Below are 21,469 nucleotides of genomic sequence, written 5' to 3'. Positions count from 1 at the left end.
AGCACCAAGGCAAAGCTGGAAAATTCAACGTTCACCTGAAACCGATGCTGGTTGACTAAATTGTTGAGTTCATTCAATAACTGGTTTTTGATAAATGACAACTGAACAAAATGGTTAGAGAAAATACTCGCTTGCCAATGTGCATCCCTGGGTTGAATTTGGGCCCTGCCATAGTGTTTATTTGAGTAGATGATGCAATTTGGGTGCACTCTTGTGGACACCTGCACGCTTTGTGGGCACGTTTTGAGGATGCAGCTGGGTCAGTCTTTCATTTTATATACAAGGCAACCTTATTGAATGCATCTGGGAAACAATACAGAAAATATTTGGACTGGCAGCCGAAGGCTACTAGTGTCCAACCTAGCCAAATGGCATTTCCCATTGCAATTTGCAATATGTATGCTTGCTTTGCTGATGGGTTGTCACCCTTTTGCAATATAGCTTTTCTTTGGGTCATTCTGTTGAACTGTGCCTCCTTGCTTGCCTTGAGGTCATACTGGTGCTCAGCTGATAACGTACGTGTAACTTGACACATTGCCGTAAGTTGCAGATTTTCCCCCGTGAAAATGGGAAATGAAATTCTAGTGAGAAATGTAAATTTCCAGCTCAATTTCTTGCTGGGCTGATGAAGACTGGCTAGAAATGACAGCTTCTGGCTGGAACGAATCTAGATCCAGCTGTTTTTCACTGCTGCAATGCCACCTTTACACAGCGGGTTTTTCACCAAGGCACATCAAAAATTAAGTACCTCAAGTAAAAAACGCTTCCCGTGGTAATTTAACCTACATCCCTCGCTTTGTAAACCCGACGTCTATCTGATTGCGCCATTCGTACATGGACTTTGGGAGCATGGATTTCGGATTTCTATTTGACTTGGCTTATATGGAGAGCTCACGCTTTATCATTGCATCAGTGTGGGCGAGTTGGTTACTGGAGCAGTGAAACATTAAAACAGTGCAATATAGGTGAGACAAAAAGGAAAACACACGGTACTAGCGCTGGACCAGCGCTAGTTAGTTCTCTTGTCTCGTTTCTACTGCACTGTTTTAATGTGTTTCACTGTTCGGGTTTTAATCATCTTTCTCTTAAAAAAGGGGCTTTGATTTTTCTTGCCAGCCTTGCGATGTTATTGGCCAAGTATACACCAATGGCCAGAAGAACAGGAAGTATTTAGAAAATTGGCTGATGGTTACGATACTCCCCAATGCGAAATTTGAGCGCAGCACAAACTGCAGTCTGCTTAGCGACGGCTGCATGTTTTGGCGGCATGCACCTCTGTATTCTTGGTGCCGGCAACGCTGAGCATCTGCTTGGGCGGCCCATTGAGCTGCAGCGGCAGACTGAGTGATTGCATCATCAAAGAACGCGCGCCATGGCGCGCGCTACTTTGCCATCTCGTAGCAGGTCGCCGTCACAGAGCACATCTCGCATGGCCCCACATACGGCGTTCCCCCTCACACTTTTGCAATACTCTTCTCGTTCTCTGGGTTACAACGAGGCCGACAGCGGGTGGCGCAGCGAATTCAATCACAGTGATAGATAATGAAGCCATTCAATTTACAATCGCGGACTCGCCGCGGATAGTCCGTGGGTTGCGAGGATTCCCCATGTCATAGGGACTTGTGGGAAAAAATGGCTGCGGCTTAGCTCAGCTAACCCTAGATATGCAATGCGAAAGCTTGGCTTAGCCTGGCTGTAAGTCTTGGTTTCACGTGGTTAACCTATGATTTAGTTGAATTTATTATACTATTCATCCAAAGTCTGCCTTTTTATGCGGTTGTGGTCCTGCTTCCGGCGTTTTGCCAAGCCGAACGGATATCCGCGGGGTGTTCAGATGCCGCGCTTGCCTACGGCAGCTGAGAACCTCCAGCTCAGGCGTAACGCTCAGAGAAGACGGCCTGGCCTCACTCTCGTTCATGGGCAAGCCCGGGCCGCATGCACACAGCGAGTCACATGGCCAGTCGTGAACCAGCTGAAGAGAGCTCATGCGCCAAGCCGGCAGTGGCGGTGAACACGGCCGTCGGCAGAGCTTGGCCTGGCGAGTCGCGTGGTGCATTGCCAAGGGTACGACGCAGCGGCCGTCAAATACAGGTCAAGCTTACTGTGGCAGCAAAACCGGTTGACGAGATTACAGTAAAGCTTTGCTTTAGAACGAATGCCAGACTACTCGCGGGGTGAGCCGGAGAGTGTTAATCAAATAGCCCCACTGTGGTTTTTGCACTAAATAATGTGTTCCACACCGTGAAAAAAAATCAAATAAAACACGGCTACCCCCAAATATTTCATGGGCGACACTGAGCACCCCAAGTGTTTAGGTAGGTTAAGGTTGGGTAGATACAATATATATTAAAGGGAGGGGGGGGGGATATATTGGGTTATTTCCTTATTTCACATATATAGAAGTTTGCATCTTGTGCCGTCGGCGTGTCGCCATTGTATATGCTATCTCTGGCGTGTCTTTCACAGCCAACTTCCAGCTCATTTAGAGCAGCTAGCTCTGGTGGCTCGAGCCAACAGTTCCTAATTCTGGTGGAAGCCACATGCTCGTTCAACCAGTCACGTATGTCTTTTTTGTATCAAGGGTACATACGTTACAGCTAAAGAGAGAGGGATAGGCCACCTTTTTATCTCCTTTTCCGCGATCGACGCGCTCGTGCCTCTCTCAGCTTCTCGTTTTCATCTTTTCCGCAGTATACTCACGCAACCTCCGCAAGCTCACAGCTCATTAAAAAATGCGTTGCGCCATGAAAACTAGATTCGATAATACAGGACAGGAGGATAGGAGTATCATGTATTGGTTACCCGTACAATATAAAAGGTTGTTCAGGTCGTTTGTATTTTATTTCAAGTAAAGTTAATAGGCCTCCTGCGCTGGAGTTTTGGCGACATGCAGCGCCCCTAGCGGCCGACGCCTCTGGGTAGTACAAAAGCAGACGACCCTCGCCGCCCTCAATGTGTTTTCAATTACAAGCCAGAGTGAAAGTTGGTTGTGGCGCTTTGCGGCGTGTTTAAATGACTGCATACTGTATGAAATAGCCCTTAAAGTAGCTGCAGAGGCTAAACAAAATAATATCCGCTAAAAAAAGCCGATTTGTCGGCTTTCTTTTGAGCGAGCTGTTGCGGTGGTCGCGGCGTGGGACAGTATCGTTAGGTCGGTGGTTTAAAGGTGTTGTGCCACCAAATTTTAAGTCTGTAAAAAGCCTGCTGTAGGCTTCCTCTGCATGCAACGACCCTCAACACGAAGTGCTGGGTACAGCAAGCGCTTAATATATATTTTAATTCGCTTCTAAAAATTACCTAAATGCTCTTCTGGAAATCAGGACCCATCGCTAGCGCCACTAACCATGACGTCAGTGTATTGCCAGCGCAGCAAAGTTTGTGACGTCATACAACGCTAGCGACTCGAGCGACGTGAACGTGAACTCCAGTTACCACAGTTTTTTTGGTCGCTTGGTCGTATCGACACACTATACCGATACGACGGCGACGCCGACGAGTCGTTAAAACATCGGCCAACTGACCGCGTTGTCACAGCACGCCGACGGCGACACAAACACGTCGGCCGATGGAAAGTCGCCGTAGTGTGACTGACTCGCCGACCGAAGACGCCAACAAAACCGGTCGCCTGACTGGTCGCACGACGCGTCGTCAATCGACCGAGAAGCGAAAACTGCGCCCCGACAACATTCGTGCCGCAATGAACGCGGCTCTATTTTGTTAGTTTCTGGAGGGTAATAAACTCAGTAAGTTCCATGAAGCCCATACAACTCAACACTAGCGCTAATGCGATCCGTATTTTGGCGTTCGACGCTTCGGCCGTGCTCTTCGGCGACGCCGCTACCCCGGAATGCGTGTGCGATCGGCTCGCCTGTAGAAAATATAAGGTCAGTTTCGTGCAGAAGAACAGTTACGTAGGGTAATTTGGGTAATAAGGGATCAGTATCGGCAAAGGTTTTTAACGTAAAACGTAAAACCAAAGTACGGCAAGCACTATCCCTTCAGTGCAAAATCGCAGTCGCAGCCGGGCACACTTATTTTTGCGAGCGCTTTCGCAGAAGAGCAGAGTTGATGGCGATAAGCTGTCGCGGGGGCTTCGCGGAACCTTGCTGCGCAAGCGCTATTTAAAAAATGTGAGTTTACAAGCCAGGAATTCTGTAAAGTAGCTAGTAAACACCGACGTACGACTCCAAGGATGGGCCTCCATCTAGTACACCGGCTACATCGCGGAGCGGAATCGTTTGTTCGCTGGCTCAGTGGTCTCGCGCGCACGACCGGCTACGAAATATAGCCGGTCGTGCTCGCGCGTTCCGCCCATCCGGTCAACGTTGCCGGTTCGATTCGCGGCGGAGGCAGCTTTTTTTTTTTTTTGAGCGTTTTTTTAGCATTTTTATGGTTTGCAAATCCATGGTTTTCATTTGTCTGCATCCGAGGATGCAGACAAAGAATCCGCGTCGGAGCTGTCGCGGCTTGACGTGACGAGTCGGCGTGTTTACTTCCGTGGTGAAGCACGTATGTGGGGGAGCAGACGCCGCAGTAAAGTCGCAACGTACCGCAGCGCCGCCGTGGCAGAACCTCCTCGCAACACTTTGACGTCACTGCTTGAATCGGCGCCCAGAAACCGAAACCGAATCCTGTTCACATGAATCGTGCGATAATAAATTTTTCACTCAGAATATGTGCGTGTGAGAGCATGTATCATGCTTTCTAACGAATTATAAAACGTTTGCAACAAAGAATGCACAAGCAACAAATTTGGTGGCACAACACCTTTAACTGTTTGACGACAGTTACAGTTTTTTTCTTCTTGCGTGCGGTCGACAAAGGAAAGTTCACGAGTAGCATAAACACGGAACGCTGCTCATCTTACATCCTGAGGTAACTGAGCTTTAAGCGAACGCAAGAATTGCGCAGCCGACTCAGCTGACACTGCTGGCCTGGCACTGCTGGCACCCGCCTTTGAAACGAGTGGAAATTTTGTTTCGTATTTTCGCAAACTAAATGATTCTTGCGTAACGTTTTACGCCTCACGATTTACGAACGGCAGGGTACATGTATACTAGCGAGTAGGTGGGGCAATAGCGCCATATTAAATAAACAAATTAAGCGCTATTAAAGGACGCAAAACACGCACCAAATCACACGCACAGCATAACATAACACAGCCGCATACACGGCGCGGGGCCCCGAATATTTAGATACGATCATCCCTGACTGTGTTGGTTTTCTAGTGCTTCAAATGGAGTTAGACAGCGAGACAAGAACAGAGAATTGGCGTCGTCCAGTTGAATTGCCCCCATCCCCCGATGTTCACACTCGCCAGAATATTGTCAAATGTTATTATAAATTCGCTGATTTTTTTCTCTTTGCATTCAAAGCCCCCCTCCTCCTCCACCCCCCCCCCCCCCCCCCCCCCCTCCAGCCCTCCGCCGTGTCGGCTGCATAGAACTCGGCCGTTGCTGACCCTCATTCTAGGCTATTAAGTGTGAACTGGGAATGTATGCTGCAAGAGCATAATTAAGTAAAGTGAGAGCAAACAAGGAAAGCGAGCGGTCTCTTAGTTCGCCCGACCACTTTTTTTTACAGCCACTAATTTCGGAATCGCGACACAGATTTCACGCTTCTGACGGTCGCGGCAATTTGTCACTGAGACACGCAACAAAACGGCAAGCTAACGCTGCACCATGTATTCGTAACGGCGACGCAAACGAGCACTGTTTAATGAAAGCGCACGCATAGTGTGCAGGTACGCAAAAGAGCGGCGCACCGCAGCAGGCGAGCCCTGCGGTCCGCAGGACTCGCTGGCTTTTTAAAGCGCGATCATCGCCGATTGCGTCACTCTTCTTTTTTGATCGGCTGTTTTTGAGAAGTCTTTGTCACCTAGAGTATTAGTTTGAACTAGAAATTTCACTTAAAATTTCACTTCGTACGACCATCGATCGCTGAACCTGCAAGTAGCAGACGCCGTCACGGTCCCGGCACTTTCGTCGGCGCTGTAATCGTGTTTAGCGCTGCAAAGCTTTTTCCCCTAATGCCAAGTTGATCGCTGAAATAGATCGGACGCGTCGGAGATGAGCTGGTGACTACGTCGCAAAATAATCGGGAGCGTCGAGCTCATTTTGCTTCTGTCAACACGGGATCCTATGGGACCCACGCAGCTTTGTACTACCCGGAAGTACTGCCCGGTGATGATGATGATGGTTGTGGCCAGAAACCCTTTGTATCGGGCGGACACCGAAATGTCCAAGCCAGGTGAAAAAGTTAACAAAATACACATAAAAAGAAAAAAAAACCGGCTGAATGGAAGGGAAGCCGCTTGCGCAGCGCCCCCTGGGCAGCGCAGGAGGCCTATAGCTAATTTTAGGCCTACCAGGCTTTTGTGGAAACTGCCGTGACGAATTTCTTATGGTAATTCTTTAGGCTGTTCCATACCCGGCCGCGGCGGGCGCTTTTCTGATGAAAAGCTAAAACGCCCGTGTGTACGAGATTTCGGCGCACCCCCAGGTGGTCGAAATTAATCCGGAGCCCTCCACTGCAGCGCGCCTCATCGCCTGCGTTGCGTCGGCGACTTAAAAGGAGGCGATGGTTAAATCCTACAATCAATTCTTTCGGCTGCCGTGAGGATAAACACACCCTTCAGAAATGATGAAGAAAAACCGAAACCGAAACACAAACCAGTTCTTGCCTTATTTTTTTAGACATACACATAAAAAGCCTTGTGTGCAGACAAAATGCAATAAAACATTTTTATTTGATTTATCAGTGTTGATTATGTATTTTTTACTTGCGCCCGACGTTATCAGTGGCTATCACCTGGCGATCTGGCAGTGTTGGCAACTGTGTACGCTGCAACGGGGCGTGTGCTTTCTTGAGTTTTCAGTTTCCGCCCCAGTCTTGTGTCTTGTGCAGCGAACGCGATTAAGTGTACCATTACGAACGAAGGTACACGTGAGATCTCTGGGCCAGCTTTTGTCGCCTGCTTCAGCCGCTGCATTTTCGAAACTAATGGTGGCATTGGTACCTCTGCAGCGGCTGCAACTGCTACAACGCCTCTACTGTGGGAAGCGGCAAAGTTTCGTATTCGTCAAGGACGCTTCGGTACGTTTTGTCATGCGAAGTGTAAAGAAGTAGGATTAGCGGTAAACTACGTGTCATGGCGTACGTCCAATGATTGAGGAACACAACAATGTTTCGTTTAGTTCCACCGTGTTTTTTGGCGCGCCGGGTAATCCTTCCCGCGCGTCCCGCGCCCAGTAGTGTATGGGAACCACATAGCAACACAGAATATGCTTCCGCGATCACTTTTGCATGCGGCTTCAAAAACGCCATAATTTCCGTACACGTTGGGAAGTATAACTTATTCTTTATATAGAAGGAATCAATCGGACCAGTACGGGCCAGGAAAAATATAGGAGCTTTTTTTTTAGATGTCTTGTGAAAGTGCGTGAAGCTAGAAAGAAAAAAAAAGCTCGTGTGTCAGCGTGAAAGCAATTAGTTATTTGTGCTGGTGTGCAATCATGAACATTCTAATAAGCTCGATTTTACGTTCAACAAGCATGTGAATGAAAAAAGCAAGGCGTCTGACAACTTTTACTGAGCACGTGTAAAGTACAAACTTCAGCTTTTACAATATATGCGTCCCCATTACCACGTGTGTTCGGCCTTGTTTCAATTTCAATTTATTGATTGATTGTAGGGTTTAACGCGCAGACGCAACGCAGGCGACGAGGCGCGCCGTAGGGGAGGGCTCCGGATTAATTTTGACCACCTTGGGATGTTTAACGCGCCAAAAAATCGCGTACACTCGGGGGTTTTTTTGCTTTTCGCCTCCATCAGAAAAGCGGCCGCCGCGGCCACGGGAATCGAACCCGCGACCTCGTGCTCAGCAGCGCAACGCCTTAGCAACTGAGCCGCCGCGGCAGGGTTGTTTCAGTTTCAGATTCAGTCAGCTGTTTTGCCTTAATTCTTCTTGCCTCATTCAAATGTTTCTTTTGACTGCATGCATTGTTGATTGATTGATTGATTCTAGGGTTTAACGCGCCGACGCAACGCAGGCGATGAGGCGCGCCGTAGTGGAGGACTCCGGATTAATTTCGACCACCTGGGGATCTTTATCGTGCGCCGAAATCTCGTACACACGGGCGTTTTTGCTTTTCGCCTCCATCAGAAAAGCGGCCGCCGCGGCCGGGAATCGAACCCGCGACCTCGTGCTCAGCAGCGCAACGCCTTAGCCACTGAGCCACCGCGGCGGGTGACTGCATGCATTGTGTATTGTTGCTTCTGTAAATTGGAAATTGTTATTTTCATACCAGTCTTTTTCACTGTCTTAAGTTGTCCACGAAACTTGTGCATGTAATTTATTTTTAATTCATGCAAATTGCCTTTCATTGCCAAGTGTTGTTCTTGAAATATTCTCTGATCTTGACCATTACTAGTCCAGGCATGTGCTTCAAAATAGCACTTTGTCGTCCGCATGCTTCAAAACGCATATTACCCATAATACTGTGCCTGACCCGAACTGAACAAATGTGTGTTTTGTTACTTGTAAGGTGTACACTTTTCTGGAACAACAATGTTTGCCGGAAATCAAAGACCCTCTTGTTTCGGAGATCACACGCAAGGTAAGCTTCACAGTCTTTTCATTGCATTTGATTGTTGATAAAAATACATACATCTGAACATAACAAGCTATTGCTTGATCCTTTGCTTAGTAGTGTGATCACTTTTAGTGTGCAAATTGCCCAAACTGGAAGAACAGTGCCGCAATCAAGTGTGCGTGGTTCTTACACGGAAACTTCAACAAAAAACAAAATTGTTGTAAGATGACACTCCTAATGAAAGGAAGAGATTCTACTGGTTCCTTTAGGGTGATTTTTAAATTATTTTACGTGATTACAGGGCCGTCCCTTTCTGCGGGTGCATCAGGGGGTGCCTGGCCAGCACCAAATGGACAGCACATGTTTCCACACCTTTTGATGCCTTTGGGACCTTTTCATTCATTTACTCTGGTCGTCATTCCAGTATGACAGGTGAGATTTGCTGCCATTATTCTTGTAATCCTCGTTGTAAAGAGTGGGCTGAAAAAAATAAAAGCAAGTGAAAAATAAGAACAAGATCGCTTGCCCTCTTACACCTTGTGGAATGCATCCCAACTAGCCCAGCTTAAAACAGTGCTGACAGGTGAAGTAGGAGACGGAACACCATACATTTTGTTTTGTGTCTCACTTCATCTGTTAATACTACGTTTTTCCCTTCAGTTATAAACTAGCTGGAACGTATACATTGAGAGCAGCGTGCCAAAAGAGAGGGAAACAAGCAGATTTAGAAACAACACAAGTGTTCAGAATGGTATATGGGGCGTTCGGCGGGGCGTTCGGCGTTCCACTTCATCTGTTTGTTAATATTTCATTCCCTTGGGCATGAAATATTAAGTCGTGAACTACTCTCCGCAACAAATATTGTCGAATCAGGTAACGACATTTATGTTTGCCAGTTAGGTTGCTTGAGTGCACATGGTTGTGATTCAGGATGGATGTACCGATTGCATTGAGGATAGATGAGAAACTTGGCTAGGCAGAAAGCCAGCCGGACAATATGTAATATATATTGCACACAATGTGAGTCTTATATTTATATTGAAAAATGATATCAGGGTTTTATTTTTGATCCAATCTGCAAAGGGTCGCGCGGTTCGTGTCTCTTCATGCTGGTGACATATCTTTCTTTATCAGCCAGGCTTTTTGCTCTTCGAAAGGGAATGCTCGGGAACGGGAAATATGGTTGTGCTTGAGGCCTTATCAATGTGTGAGCAATAGATGGGTACGTCTTGAAAGCTTATAAGCGTCGATCCATCTTTAGAGCGACAGAACAGAGAACCACAGAGTGCGTGGGTCGTGCTGCTTTTGCTCTGCTGCTGAAGTTGCTAAGGAGGCACAAAGTCAGAGTGTGCCCTGCACACTGTCTTGATGATATCAAGGCTCCCTTCACTGCTTTAATGCGCTGTAAAATGGTGTTCAGCCAGTGCAGGGGGGCAAAAGAGGAACGAATGGGAATGACGGTGACGGAAAGCCAATGCTGGTGGACAACAAAAGGAGCGACAGGCAACCATTGGCGCTGCTAAAGCGAGATGGTTAGAACACAAAGCACGATTGGTACGGTGTACGAAGGCTGTCCGACAAACACCTTGCAGCAGACTTCTAAATCCGAGCCTCACATTCGCAAGGGCGAGGAACAGGATGCTGATGCATTCTTAAAGATGCACCGGCGGACGTTCAATTAATTTTTTAAAATTTCTTCTCCTCCTCTCGCCAGGCACATCCGGGCCTTTGCAGCAGCCTTTGTTTGGACAGCAAGCATTTCCATGGCCTTGTGTGCCTTGGGTCCCTGTCTGTACATTTATTCACCACGTTTTCGGTCCAACCATTGCAGGTGAGTATTCGAAGCTGAATTTAGGCTAGCTCACAATGCTCGTATGCTGTGCGAGTTGGAAAAAGAAGCCACAACTCCAGAGGCAAATATCAAATGTACCTGGGGCAAGGGGAGGTGGGTATAATTGGAAGCTTTATCTCAGACTGTCTTCATTTCACGAGCATTAAAAATTGCCCCTCTAGTCACTGGCCAGCAGAATAGCTCATTTTTCAGGGTCTTTCCATGTCTTGTTGTGATGTATGTCCTATCATGATACATATTTTTTCTCTGTGTCCCCTAAATACATCAGAAATGTTAATGGTTTGTGGGCTCGTTAGTGGCTCATGAATTTACTGGCAGTTGGGGAGTCACTGGTTACCCTCTAGCAGTGACCATTCACTGATCCTTCCGCGAGTCGCATGACCAGCGGGTCGGCCACCCATTATTAATGTGTGACTCTAGTAACAAACTGGCCACACAGCTGGGCATCACATGACCAGGGGAAGAGGAGGGATTTCGTAGAGAGAGGGAAAGGGGAAATTGTAATGGGAGAGAGGGGGAGAGGAGTACATGGAGGGCAGAGGAGTAAAAAGACAAGGGGGAGAGGAATGGGGTAGGAAAATGGGTTGGGAGAAAATCAGTAGGAGATAGGATGAGGGGAACAGGAGCAAGAGAGGGGGGAGGGGGAGTTGAAAGTCACGAGGAAAGGGAGGGGAAGCGGAGGGGAGGGATTAGGTAAATTGGAAAAAATGTGGATGGGAAGAAGGTTGAGGGCAAGTAAGGAAGAGGGGTGTTACATGGCATGGGCTTTAGGCTTTCATAGTCATTTGCACTGAAGCAAGCAGATACGTGGCCGTGCTTTTTTTCCAGTTCCTGTTCTGTGCCCACTGCAATGTGATTCCACTTCTAACAAAAAAAAATGCAAGAGGCCCGTAAATATTCTCCAAATCGGTTTACAGAAACTTGTTGTATGCACATCAAAGGGGGTGCAGAACAGGCTTAACTGAGCCATCGTAATGGCTTTTGCGGTGTGTTGCAATGTTGTTTTTTGCATGCCAAAATAAATCCGCAAGTCTTGGAACAACTGGAGGCATTCAGCCAAAAACCTCTTTTACCCACTGGTGTTCTCTCGAAAACCAGCATCTCGATATAGGTGCAACTTAATTATTGCATTGAACTAAATTTGCTGCAGGTTTACCTTCCCTTGCTTGTTTTGTTGTGATAAATTGGCATAGATTGGAATGACGAGTGATTTTACCATTTTAGTAGATCGTATTTGTAAAAACGAAGCATACAATCGTTTTAAATAATGCAAAACATGGAATTAAACCAAGAATGGCTCTTTGCCAGCATTGGATCTTGCACTGTTTGAATGTTTCGTCCCACTGATGTTCGAGCTAATGGATTGGGCCCGCAGGAAGTAAGATAGTTTAGGGTCATGCATGTGCGGTATTTTAGCTCACAGTCTTTCAACAGGACTTGGATGTAACACTCAGGCATCTGTTTAAGGGAGACACTGATCTTGAGGACATTTTTGTTATTCTTTAACATATGTGCTTGATGTTTACACAATCAGTGTATTTTAACATCCTGAGCACAAATATGCAGTCAGTTTTCCTCTATGTGGTGTAAGGTCAGAGTTATGCAGCGTGTTGGGCCTTTCCATTTCGGGCACATTATCTACCGATGAAATAGTCTATTGATTTTTAATCCTTTGTTCTCTAAAAGGACCAGGGAGGGCAACTAGGTATACCACAGAAGTAATTTTAACATTGTTTCTCCAAACACTGTAATCCTATCAAATGTCAGGTCATATGAATTACCAATGTTTTCATAAAATGGACGGCATAAAATCTTGTGCCAGCAAAAAGAAATTCTATACTTTTGTGGTTTTATTGCCCTTTTCAGTTCATAAGCTTTCGAATACAGCAAGAATGATGCAAATCTTACCAGTACATCCCAAGATGCTGTACCCAACAGTTGACAAGTTTGTGGGAAAAAAATTGGTTCGGAGAAAACAGGGCACGAAGTTTGGAAACATAGGCAAAAATGGTCATTTAGACGACTTCAAAGGGCGACAGCTTTGTAAGTACTTATGGTACAGCTATAAAATTTTGAAGGTACATTCTTCGGGACCTGCAGACTGCAAATAAAATTAATACAGGAAATTGATTTTTTGGAAAATTTTTGGTCCGCAAGACCAGTGTCCCCCTTAAGGTGATCCAGTGGCTGCTGTTGCTTGTCCCCGCCCACCTTAGCATTTGCAGTGCCTGTTTAATTCATGGTAGCCCATTGTTGGCACGTGCAGCCAGCGGGGCTTCTGGTGCTCCTCCTCCTGCTGCACTGGGGACCACCCCGGCCTCCAGCACATGTGTGGGCGGCCTGTTTGGAAGCAGCAGCGGGGCTCCTGGCCAGCCCTCCTCCGGAGCGCCAGCCTTTGGTATCAAGTGCACTTTCTCTCTGGCAAATGGAAGGAGCCTCAATCGCGCAGTTCAAGGCACTCCGAAGCGTAAAACCGCGCTGGCCTGTGTGGGTAATGTATGGTGTGGAGGGCAGGTGTGGAGCGGGAGTTGATTAATTTACACCTCACTAATGTGAATGCTTAAAAATTGTTGTTCTAAGCTGACACTGAACCAGAGCACTGATGCATAATTGAAGGTTCCAGATGGATGTAAGGCACTCCGGTATTCATCCTTGCAGTAAAATTTGCAAATGCATACAAACATTTAAACACTAGTTATTTATTTTTCACTCCATTAAGTCTGAGGGATAGGTACAGGCTGATCTCATTGAGGGGAGGTGGATATATTAGAGCTTGGTCGGGAGCAGGGGAAATTAGCAACCCCTCAATCTGCAGGATTGCGATACTATGTATTTTAATTTGCACTTTGTTTTTGTCGGCAACAGCCTGTCAAGCGGGTACTAACAGGGTGCGTTGCTACCCTCTTCGCTGTATTGCTTATTCTATTGAAGTTTGCGGGAAGATAGCATTGGTGTTATTTCAATAAAGCACTGTTTCCAGTGGGGATAAGTTGTAGGTTTTCTTCAGGATCCCCTTAACCCCAAGCTACTGGATTCAGTATTGTGCCGACACATTGACTAGTAACGTAAGGGGCAATAGTGTATGCACGGTCTAATTAAGCAAATGTGCTAGGGTGTACATGTAATCATTATCTTGCATAGGGGCCTGGCGTAATGAACCCACTTTTTTTCCTAGAAAATTCAACATGAATTTGGGGGGAAGGTTTATTATGCAGAAAAAAATTGCAAGAGATTTTTAAAAGTTGAAATATTATACAATAAAGTTACCAAGAGAAGTGCTGTCAGAGAGAAGTGCTGTCAGAGCCTTACCATTTTCGTAAAAGCACGTAGGTAATTATGTAATCAAACTTCTTTTTATTCCCAACATGCTAGTCATGGAGCTGTCCTCCTCACTGAAGTCACTTTTGGGCTTCTTGCATGCCATCAAGGCACTCCAAAATATCTTTTCCGACACTGGGAAACTTCCCCTCTTTGGGACCACGAAACACACGGTGATCCCTGTTCACCGCCCAAAAACGTCTCGCTTTCACCCGTAGCGTGCACGCATGGGGTCAACACTAAAGTGCTGCCCAGCCACGCGGTTTCCATGTGCATCAACTTATGCTCCACCACCACCAGTTTAAAACTGGCTGTGTAGCTCATATGTACTGGCCCATTGTATGGCGTGCACCAGGAGCACAAAGAAAGGTCTGAACACATCTGAACAACAAAACCATGGAGCGTAATGACGACGTCGCGGAACAGCAGGAGCAGTGGAGTGAGGCATATGTTTAAGTGCTTTTTTGCACACCGCCAACACCAGTCAGAACAGCAAAGAGCAGGGAAAGAGTGCGGAGTACGTTTTGGGCTTTCTTCGCACGCCCCAATAACGTTTCTATGGCGCAAAAAGGTTTGTTTTGCGTTCAGGAGGTGGTGCTCCACAAGCGTGCAATTTTTAAATTGTGAGCATCGGCATTCGCGGTCACATCTCCAGCTACTGTTGAGGTTTCTTTTTGTTGGAATGCGGTTTTAGCATTTCTGTGCGTACTGTAGCATGATATCAAGTTACTGCGATCGTCTACAGCAGGGGTTCTCAAGCATGTTGGTCCCAGGGAACCCTGCTTTCATTCTGTTCATGCTACATTCACGTGCAATAAATTCAAAAGCAAGCAAGGGTATCGTTTTTTCCCCGTCGACTTTACGCGAATGCGTACGCTAGCGCCACCTATCTCCAAACAGGAGAAATGCGCATGGGGGTAATATAAGGCCGTGATTCAAGTGGAACAGTTTAACCACGTGGCCCGTTTTCGGAGTCTGGCTGGCTACAAGCTGCTGGCGAGATTTATTCCGCAGCTCGTGCATTTATGTTATGCGCCGAGATGTGCTTACTGACACTCGGGCATGAGTAATGGAGGTTCCTTAGATCGATTGCACCTCAAGTTCACTATATAAGACTTTGCGACTGCGGAACCAGGGAAAATTTATCAGTGGCTCGCGGAACCCTGAGGAGGGGCCTGCGGAACCCCTAGGTTCCGCGGAACCCACTTTGAGAAACCATGGCTACAGCATCAGCAACCATGCTGAGATAAAAATATATTCCTGATGCAATTTTTATTCAGTGTGACAAAAAATGAATTCTCAAGAAAAATAGTGGGGGCAGGTTTCATTACGTGAGTGGGTTCTTTAGTATCTTTACGCGATTAAATTGCTTGTATTCACTGGCGAGGCACGCATGCAGGCAACCATGCGAGTGCGCCGTCACTGGTTACGTCGGGCTCCGCGGGATGGCGGTACTTGTCCGTGCTAAGCACATGATGTCTGTTGGACATTCCAAACACCCCAGTGAACGCAAAGTAATGCCTTGAGTCCATTGTGAGTGCGATTAAAAACATCTCTGTTGACACCATCGTTGGGAATCGTGTTGAAACGGAGCAGACGACGCACGCTGGTGTCTTTTTTTTTTTTCTTTTCTTCGGCATGTGGGCGCAGTGGCAGAAGCCGTGCCATGTCCGTGGCGCAGCGGCCATGACTGTGGCCGTTTCTAGTGTTGCTAAGCGAAGAATGACAGCTAAGCTTTTCAGTGAATGCCACCTATACGGTAATAGTATTTGTGATGTGCCTCTTGCGCCATTCCGGCATAGATTCCGACAAGGTAAAAGGAAAGGGCAATCAACTTTCTTAGTGTAAATAGTGTTTTAATTGCTTAATGTGATATACCAGAGAGAACTAAATTTTAAAGCAACCACAAGCAAACTTTCCATGTCAGCCACTTTAGTGTCCAATTCAGCTATGCACAGTTACCTTGGTTCCAGTTTTTGGGTATATTTTGTGCCTAGCTGTGCTACACTGTATAGGTATTATTGCATGCGGTCGTTCAGACGACGTTATCAAAATTGTGCCACTTTGCAAGTAAAAAACTGCAAGTAATGTAGGGATGGAACAGCTGTGCCATTGAGCGCCAAACTTGTTTACCTGTGCCATCCTGCGCTGAACCAATCCAGTTGCGCCAAACTACTGGACACAAAGCAAGGCCTCTTATCTGATCCCTTCCGACTCTGCGTGCGAGGCACACTCGCTGGGGCCAAAGGTACTAGATGACTCCGCATTTTTTTGTAAACCTCCAGATATAGGGTAGTACGAGAACTGCATTCTTTTTTATGAAAAGGTTATAGTGCATGGTAGAACGCCTGATATAGTAGATAGATAAAATGCAATTGGCAGGGGACTTTCACAGCGGCCTGTAGGGAGATTATGGAGGCACCATAATGCTGTGAAATGGTGTTACTTCTGCTCCAAATGGCATTTCTGGCTGCTCCAAACCTGCTACAAAAGGCACTTTTGCCTGCTCCCAGGACTTCTCCCAAACCCATGTACCCTGTTCCACCCCTGATAATGCAAAAAAGCATGGGAAGCGTGCACGCCCCGTGCAGTTTTCCAAGTTAGGTAGATCGTGCAAGTTTGGTGTGCCAGCAGTGTTGTAACAGAGTGCTCCTGGTGCAGGATTTGGTGCACCCACCACCAACACGTCTATGTTTGGCGCCATGAACCAGCAGCCCGCAGCTGGCACGGGGATCTTTAGCTCCCCATCGGCCTCCTTTGGACAACCCCGGCCGCTGTTTGGCTCCTCCCCGGCTGCTGCGGGCACAAGCCTGTTTGGGCAGCCGCAGAGCACGGGCCTGTTTGGCCAAACGCCAGCCGCCAACACCTCCCTCTTTGGCACCTCAGGTCAGACATGCCCCTCTTTGTATGGTGCTCACAATCATGCCTACAAGGCACGGGACGGGGCTGGCAGGGGAAGGGACGGGAGAAGCATCAAATTTTGGGCTGCCTATTTTTAATCGCAGCGTCACTTCTTGTGGGTGACCTCCTCACTGTTCTCTGAGTGTGTTTGGTGTGTTGGTGGGCGTGTAGAATCTCCAGTGGGGAACTTGACTTTGCAGGTCCCACTCTTGGCCTTCACTTATTGTCAAAAGCGATAATGCGGATGCAGGCATTTAGAAAGGGTGATTTTCTTTTTAATGCGTAGCATTCTTTGCCGAGTACCCCACAGCCAGGACCGTGTAACGCCCTGCATTTTCACAAAAATCGTGGAAGTCCCACCTGTAATCGCTATAATAGCGCAAATGGAGATAACTGATCGCACAAAACTTTGAAAAAAAGTAAAATCGGAAGAATAAAATGGCAAAACGTAACACCCTGCATTGCCACAATATTGCAAATTTCACAAAATTTCCACCTGTAATTGTTATGAAAGCGTAAATGGTACAACGAAATTTCGAAAAACTAAAAGAACGAGAAAAATATATAATAATTACGGAAGATGGCGAACTGTGTAATGCCCTGCATTTCCATAATAATGCAGATTTTGCGAAAGTTCCGAATGTAATCGTTATAATAACGTAAATGGAGATAATTGGTCAGACGAAATTTTGAAAAACTAGAAAAGAAGAAAAATATTTAAAAAGTACAGAAAATGGCAAAACATATAACGCTAGATTTTCACAATAATGCAGGTTTCGCAAAATCTTCACCTGCAATCGTTATAATAGCGTAAATGAAGGTAGAATTGGTATAAAGCAATTTTGAGACTAAAAAATAAAAAAATATGAAAAGATTATGACAAATGTCGAACTGTGTAACCCCCTGCATTTCTACAATAATGCAGATTTCGCGAAAGTTCCAAATGTAATCGTTATAACAGCGTAAATGGAGATAATTGGTCGAATGAAATTTGTGAAAACTATAAAATAAGAAAAATGGCAAACCGTTAACGCTCTGCATTTTCGCAGTAAAGCAGGTTTCGCGAATGTTTTACTCCTAATCGTTATAATAGCGTAAATGGCAGTAACTGGTCAGACAGGATTTAGAAAAACCAAAAAGTTTGGCTGTAAAAACTCGCACTCAAGACAAGCGGCAGAAGAATGCTAGGCATTAGTAGATAATGCTCTGAATTTCTGCAGAATGTTTTTGTAAACGTTTCTGTCTGCGCCACTTTTCTTGCAATGAATCCAAACCTACTTGCTCCACAGTTCACCTTGATTAAGAGGTGGAATAAAAAAGCAGCAAAAAGTCAAGACTGACCAGTGTGTACCCGGTCGCTTGAGCCCTCAGTGGTGTCGCATTTAAGTTTTTGGGTGTGCAGCCAATGAGTGAGCAGATGTTATTGCGGCAGGCGAGGTACATGCAAAGGAATTAGTAGTGTGAAGAAACTAGACCATGTCCCATGTCCACTTGGAGTCGCTAGCGCTCGATACGCTAGCTAACCTAGTGGATGCGCAATTTGTCAAGCTGCAGCAGTGGTGGTTGCCTTTCACAAAAAAGCACAAAAAACCGGTTTGGTTACCTGAGTGATTGCGTGTAGAGTGTTAACAATATAGCCTGTATTCAATAGCGAGGCACGCATGCAGGCAACCATGCGAGTGCACCGTCACTAGTTACGTCGGGCTCCGCGGGATGGCGGTACTTGTCCGTGCTAAGCACATGATATGGGTTGGACATTCCAAGCTCTAGCCCGCCGAATGCAAAGTTATGCCTCGACTACTATGTGAGTGCGATTAGTAGCAACTCTGTTGACACACCGTTGATAATCGGGTTGAAATGGAGTAGACGACACATGCCGGTGTTATATTTTTCTTCGGTGTGCGGCCGTAGTGGCACAAGCCGCGCTATGTCCGTGGCTCTTCGGTCATGTTCGTGGCCATTTCAGTGTTGCCAAATGAAGAAATTGACAGCTAAACTTTTCAATGAATACCACCTATAGTTAAGCCTCGATATAGTGAAGTCGTACTTAAGGGCGTAAATTTCGTTAAATCGAGGTTTTGATTTTACAGTTCATTTAACCAATTATTGAGGTTTCAAAACCTTGCCCATCTGCCAGAAACAACTGCTATGTAGTTACCTCTCCACTTAAAGCGCAATTTGTACTAAAACTGGCCTCGAAAATTGTGTGAATTACGAGTTTCATCACTTAGGCTGGAATTCAGATAGCCGACGGTAGTTCATGTGTTGTCATAAAACCGATGTTTTTTCCGCTTTTTCTTTTTTTCATTTCGGTCACTACTAAACGCCACTGTTAGTCAACTGAACCCGCGTCCATGCCCCGTGAACTGCACTCCGGTGAGGTGCTGGTTCGAAGTTACTCCTCTTTTCGTCCGTTCAGTGGTAGGCTTAGGCGCGGCGTTGAGGGGTGCGGCGGGCCAACAGCGGAAGGGTGCTATGAAACTTTCGAAATACTTTTTTCATGTGCAAAGGCTCTGCAGTATGGGCGCATGATGCAACCACGACAATCGAGATAAAGCCATGATTGTGAGTTGAGTGGAGTACACGCGGACCGCTTCACTGTATGAAACAGTGCTTACGTGCTCCCGCTAAAGCGGAAATCTTACATTATATATTTCCCGGCCAAATTCGATTAAGCAATTACTTTTGTGCCCACTGAGCCCTAAAGAAATCGATTTCTCCGCATCGCAGGTGTCTAATGAACACAGGTGAAACGAAGATGACCACGTTCAAAGAGAGCAATTTATTGCCGCCACTCGATGTTCAAGCCGTAGTGAAGAAGTCCGTAAGCAGTGCTTGGCGTTTCTTGACCAGGGTGGGCTTTACGTGACGCTCGTATGCTGACAGCGCTAACAAGGCTTGCTCTTAAACATTTGCGTGCGCCTGCGTACCTCCGCAGAACATCGATGGCATCCATCACTTCGGTGGCCGTCGGTTTCATGGAGGAAGAAAATTGTTAGGAGGGAGCATGACGTCAGGCAGCCCAGCTTTGGCAAGCCAACCTCCTCTGACGCCGCATTCTCCTCTCCTCGAGCTCCTCCCGTGCAATGCATTATGGAAAATCCACCACGCTCAGGCCCGCGGTAGCATTTAGTGGCTCCGGCTGGCTGCCGGTGGAGGTGGAGGCGAGTGGCGTTGCCGAAGGCGCCATACGAGATTTTTCGCCAGCGTTGCGCTCCCACCCTCGTATCGTGGACGTACTGTCGCTGTTCAAAGCGACACGATACGTAGATCCCATGCTCAGGGAGCACCTTCACGAGCTGCGAGCCGAATTTGACGCTTACCGCTGGAACCACGACCGGACTTGCTCGAACGCGCAGCTGTAAACATTTACAATAACGGAGTGGCCTACGGGTGCGTGGTGTTTGCCAGGTGTGCTTTGACGATTGCGTTACGAATTTTGCTGGGAGTTATCGCGCCACCTTCCCTTTACATCATAGCGCTGTAACGAGTGTCCCATCAGCTGAGTGGTGGTGCGAAAATCTTCGGTTTCGCTCGCGTGCGCATTTACATACATTCGCCTTATCGGTGCTCCGGCATGGTGACACGTTGTACGTGCCACAATTGTCGTGACAACGGCTTTTTGCGTTACTGTCTCCTTCAGTGCAATAGAGAACAAAAGGGGCAGAACCACTGATGTTGGGTGCGGGCGCGGGAAGAACAAATTTTGCGCCTCGCGTCGCAGGCAGAACACGGGCTGGTTGTCCGAGTTGTGCTCAATCTGTGCGATAGGTATATGGGTAACGAACGCTAAATTACGCCTGGGAGGTGAAAAGATAAAATGACCAGAACCAAGGAAGTGAGGTGTGTTTTGTGAAATAAAATGTGAGGCACGGATGTCGTACTCTGACATCTCCACTTTTGCACCGCGGCGGAACACGACACTTCGACTGCGGCGCACTTCGACGGATCCCAGAGCTCAATAAATAAAGATGTTTTCTGTCTCGCCTGGCCGAACACTTTGCCTGCACGATCAGCCCGCTGCGCGTTGCGCGCAACGCCCGTACGGGGGCTCGTCGCCGAAACCCGAATAACCGGACGGCCCGGCAACCAAACGGAACGACGCAGCGTAGCGCGGGCAGGCGGGCGCCCGCGTGAGGCGCAAAGAACTACCGCTTGCCTATCACGTGAGTTAGGGCATCTCCCATCAGTTTTTCCTTTTTATTTTTTATGACTAGGCTTCACGATAGTCACGTGACGCTCCCTCCTAAGCTTTTTTTTTCCTCCATGGACACTTCTCGTAACAATTTTCTTTCCCGTGGAGTGCTCATGCTGCTTACAAGACTCACCCAATGATTCACGAACAAAATATTAATGTGGTTATCAGCGAGCACCTAGAGGAGCAGCACTGTGAGCAAGGACGCGTAGAAAAAAAAGCTTGAAGTAGGCTTCGGCAGCCTAAGCATAGAGGGCACTGGCGTAGGCAACGATGGAGACTTCAAAATGGTGGCCGCACTATTAAACCGTCCATGACCGCTAGCAGTTTGAGCAGCTTCTTTCATCGCTTTTAATTGTTGTCGACTGCAGATTTCACCGCTTTTGTTTCATTTTAGCCTTTTAAGAGTTAATACGAGTACTGAATGTTTTCAGTGTAGGCTCAGAGGCAAAATAAAATGTGCCTCGACCGGAATTTCGTTCTTCCTTTCTTGCCGTGACTTTGTTAAATCGGAAGCGCCGCACAAAATCACTTCGTAAAATCGAGATAAAAATACATGCTTTTTCGTTATATCGCGAATTTCGTTATATCGAGGTTTGTTATATCGAG

The 21,469-nt window shown here is 46.9% G+C and overlaps 1 protein-coding gene and 1 long non-coding RNA gene across 2 annotated transcripts in view; both read left to right on the top strand.

The window, feature by feature from the left end:
* The first annotated feature begins 6,818 nt into the window (after positions 1 to 6,818).
* On the top strand, positions 6,819 to 9,027 carry LOC144174187 (uncharacterized). Its single transcript, XR_013323441.1, has 3 exons — positions 6,819 to 7,095; positions 8,547 to 8,618; positions 8,896 to 9,027. It is a non-coding gene; the product is annotated as an uncharacterized LOC144174187 (long non-coding RNA).
* Positions 9,028 to 10,311: 1,284 nt separating this feature from the next.
* Positions 10,312 to 21,469, top strand: part of LOC144174186 (uncharacterized) — a 115,886-nt gene continuing 104,728 nt past the window's right edge. Inside the window, exons 1-3 of the mRNA XM_077702703.1 lie at positions 10,312 to 10,425; positions 12,713 to 12,844; positions 16,426 to 16,650. Of these exons, the coding sequence (XP_077558829.1) occupies positions 16,455 to 16,650 (196 nt within the window). The 5' untranslated portion in view covers positions 10,312 to 10,425; positions 12,713 to 12,844; positions 16,426 to 16,454. The remainder of the gene's footprint in view (positions 10,426 to 12,712; positions 12,845 to 16,425; positions 16,651 to 21,469) is intronic.

The sequence above is a fragment of the Haemaphysalis longicornis genome, unplaced genomic scaffold (assembly GCF_048455015.1).
Source record: "Haemaphysalis longicornis isolate Haplotype H1 unplaced genomic scaffold, Haemaphysalis longicornis Haplotype H1 scaffold_3, whole genome shotgun sequence".
NCBI lineage: Eukaryota > Metazoa > Arthropoda > Arachnida > Ixodida > Ixodidae > Haemaphysalis > Haemaphysalis longicornis.
This window is presented reverse-complemented; position numbering and strand designations above follow the sequence as displayed.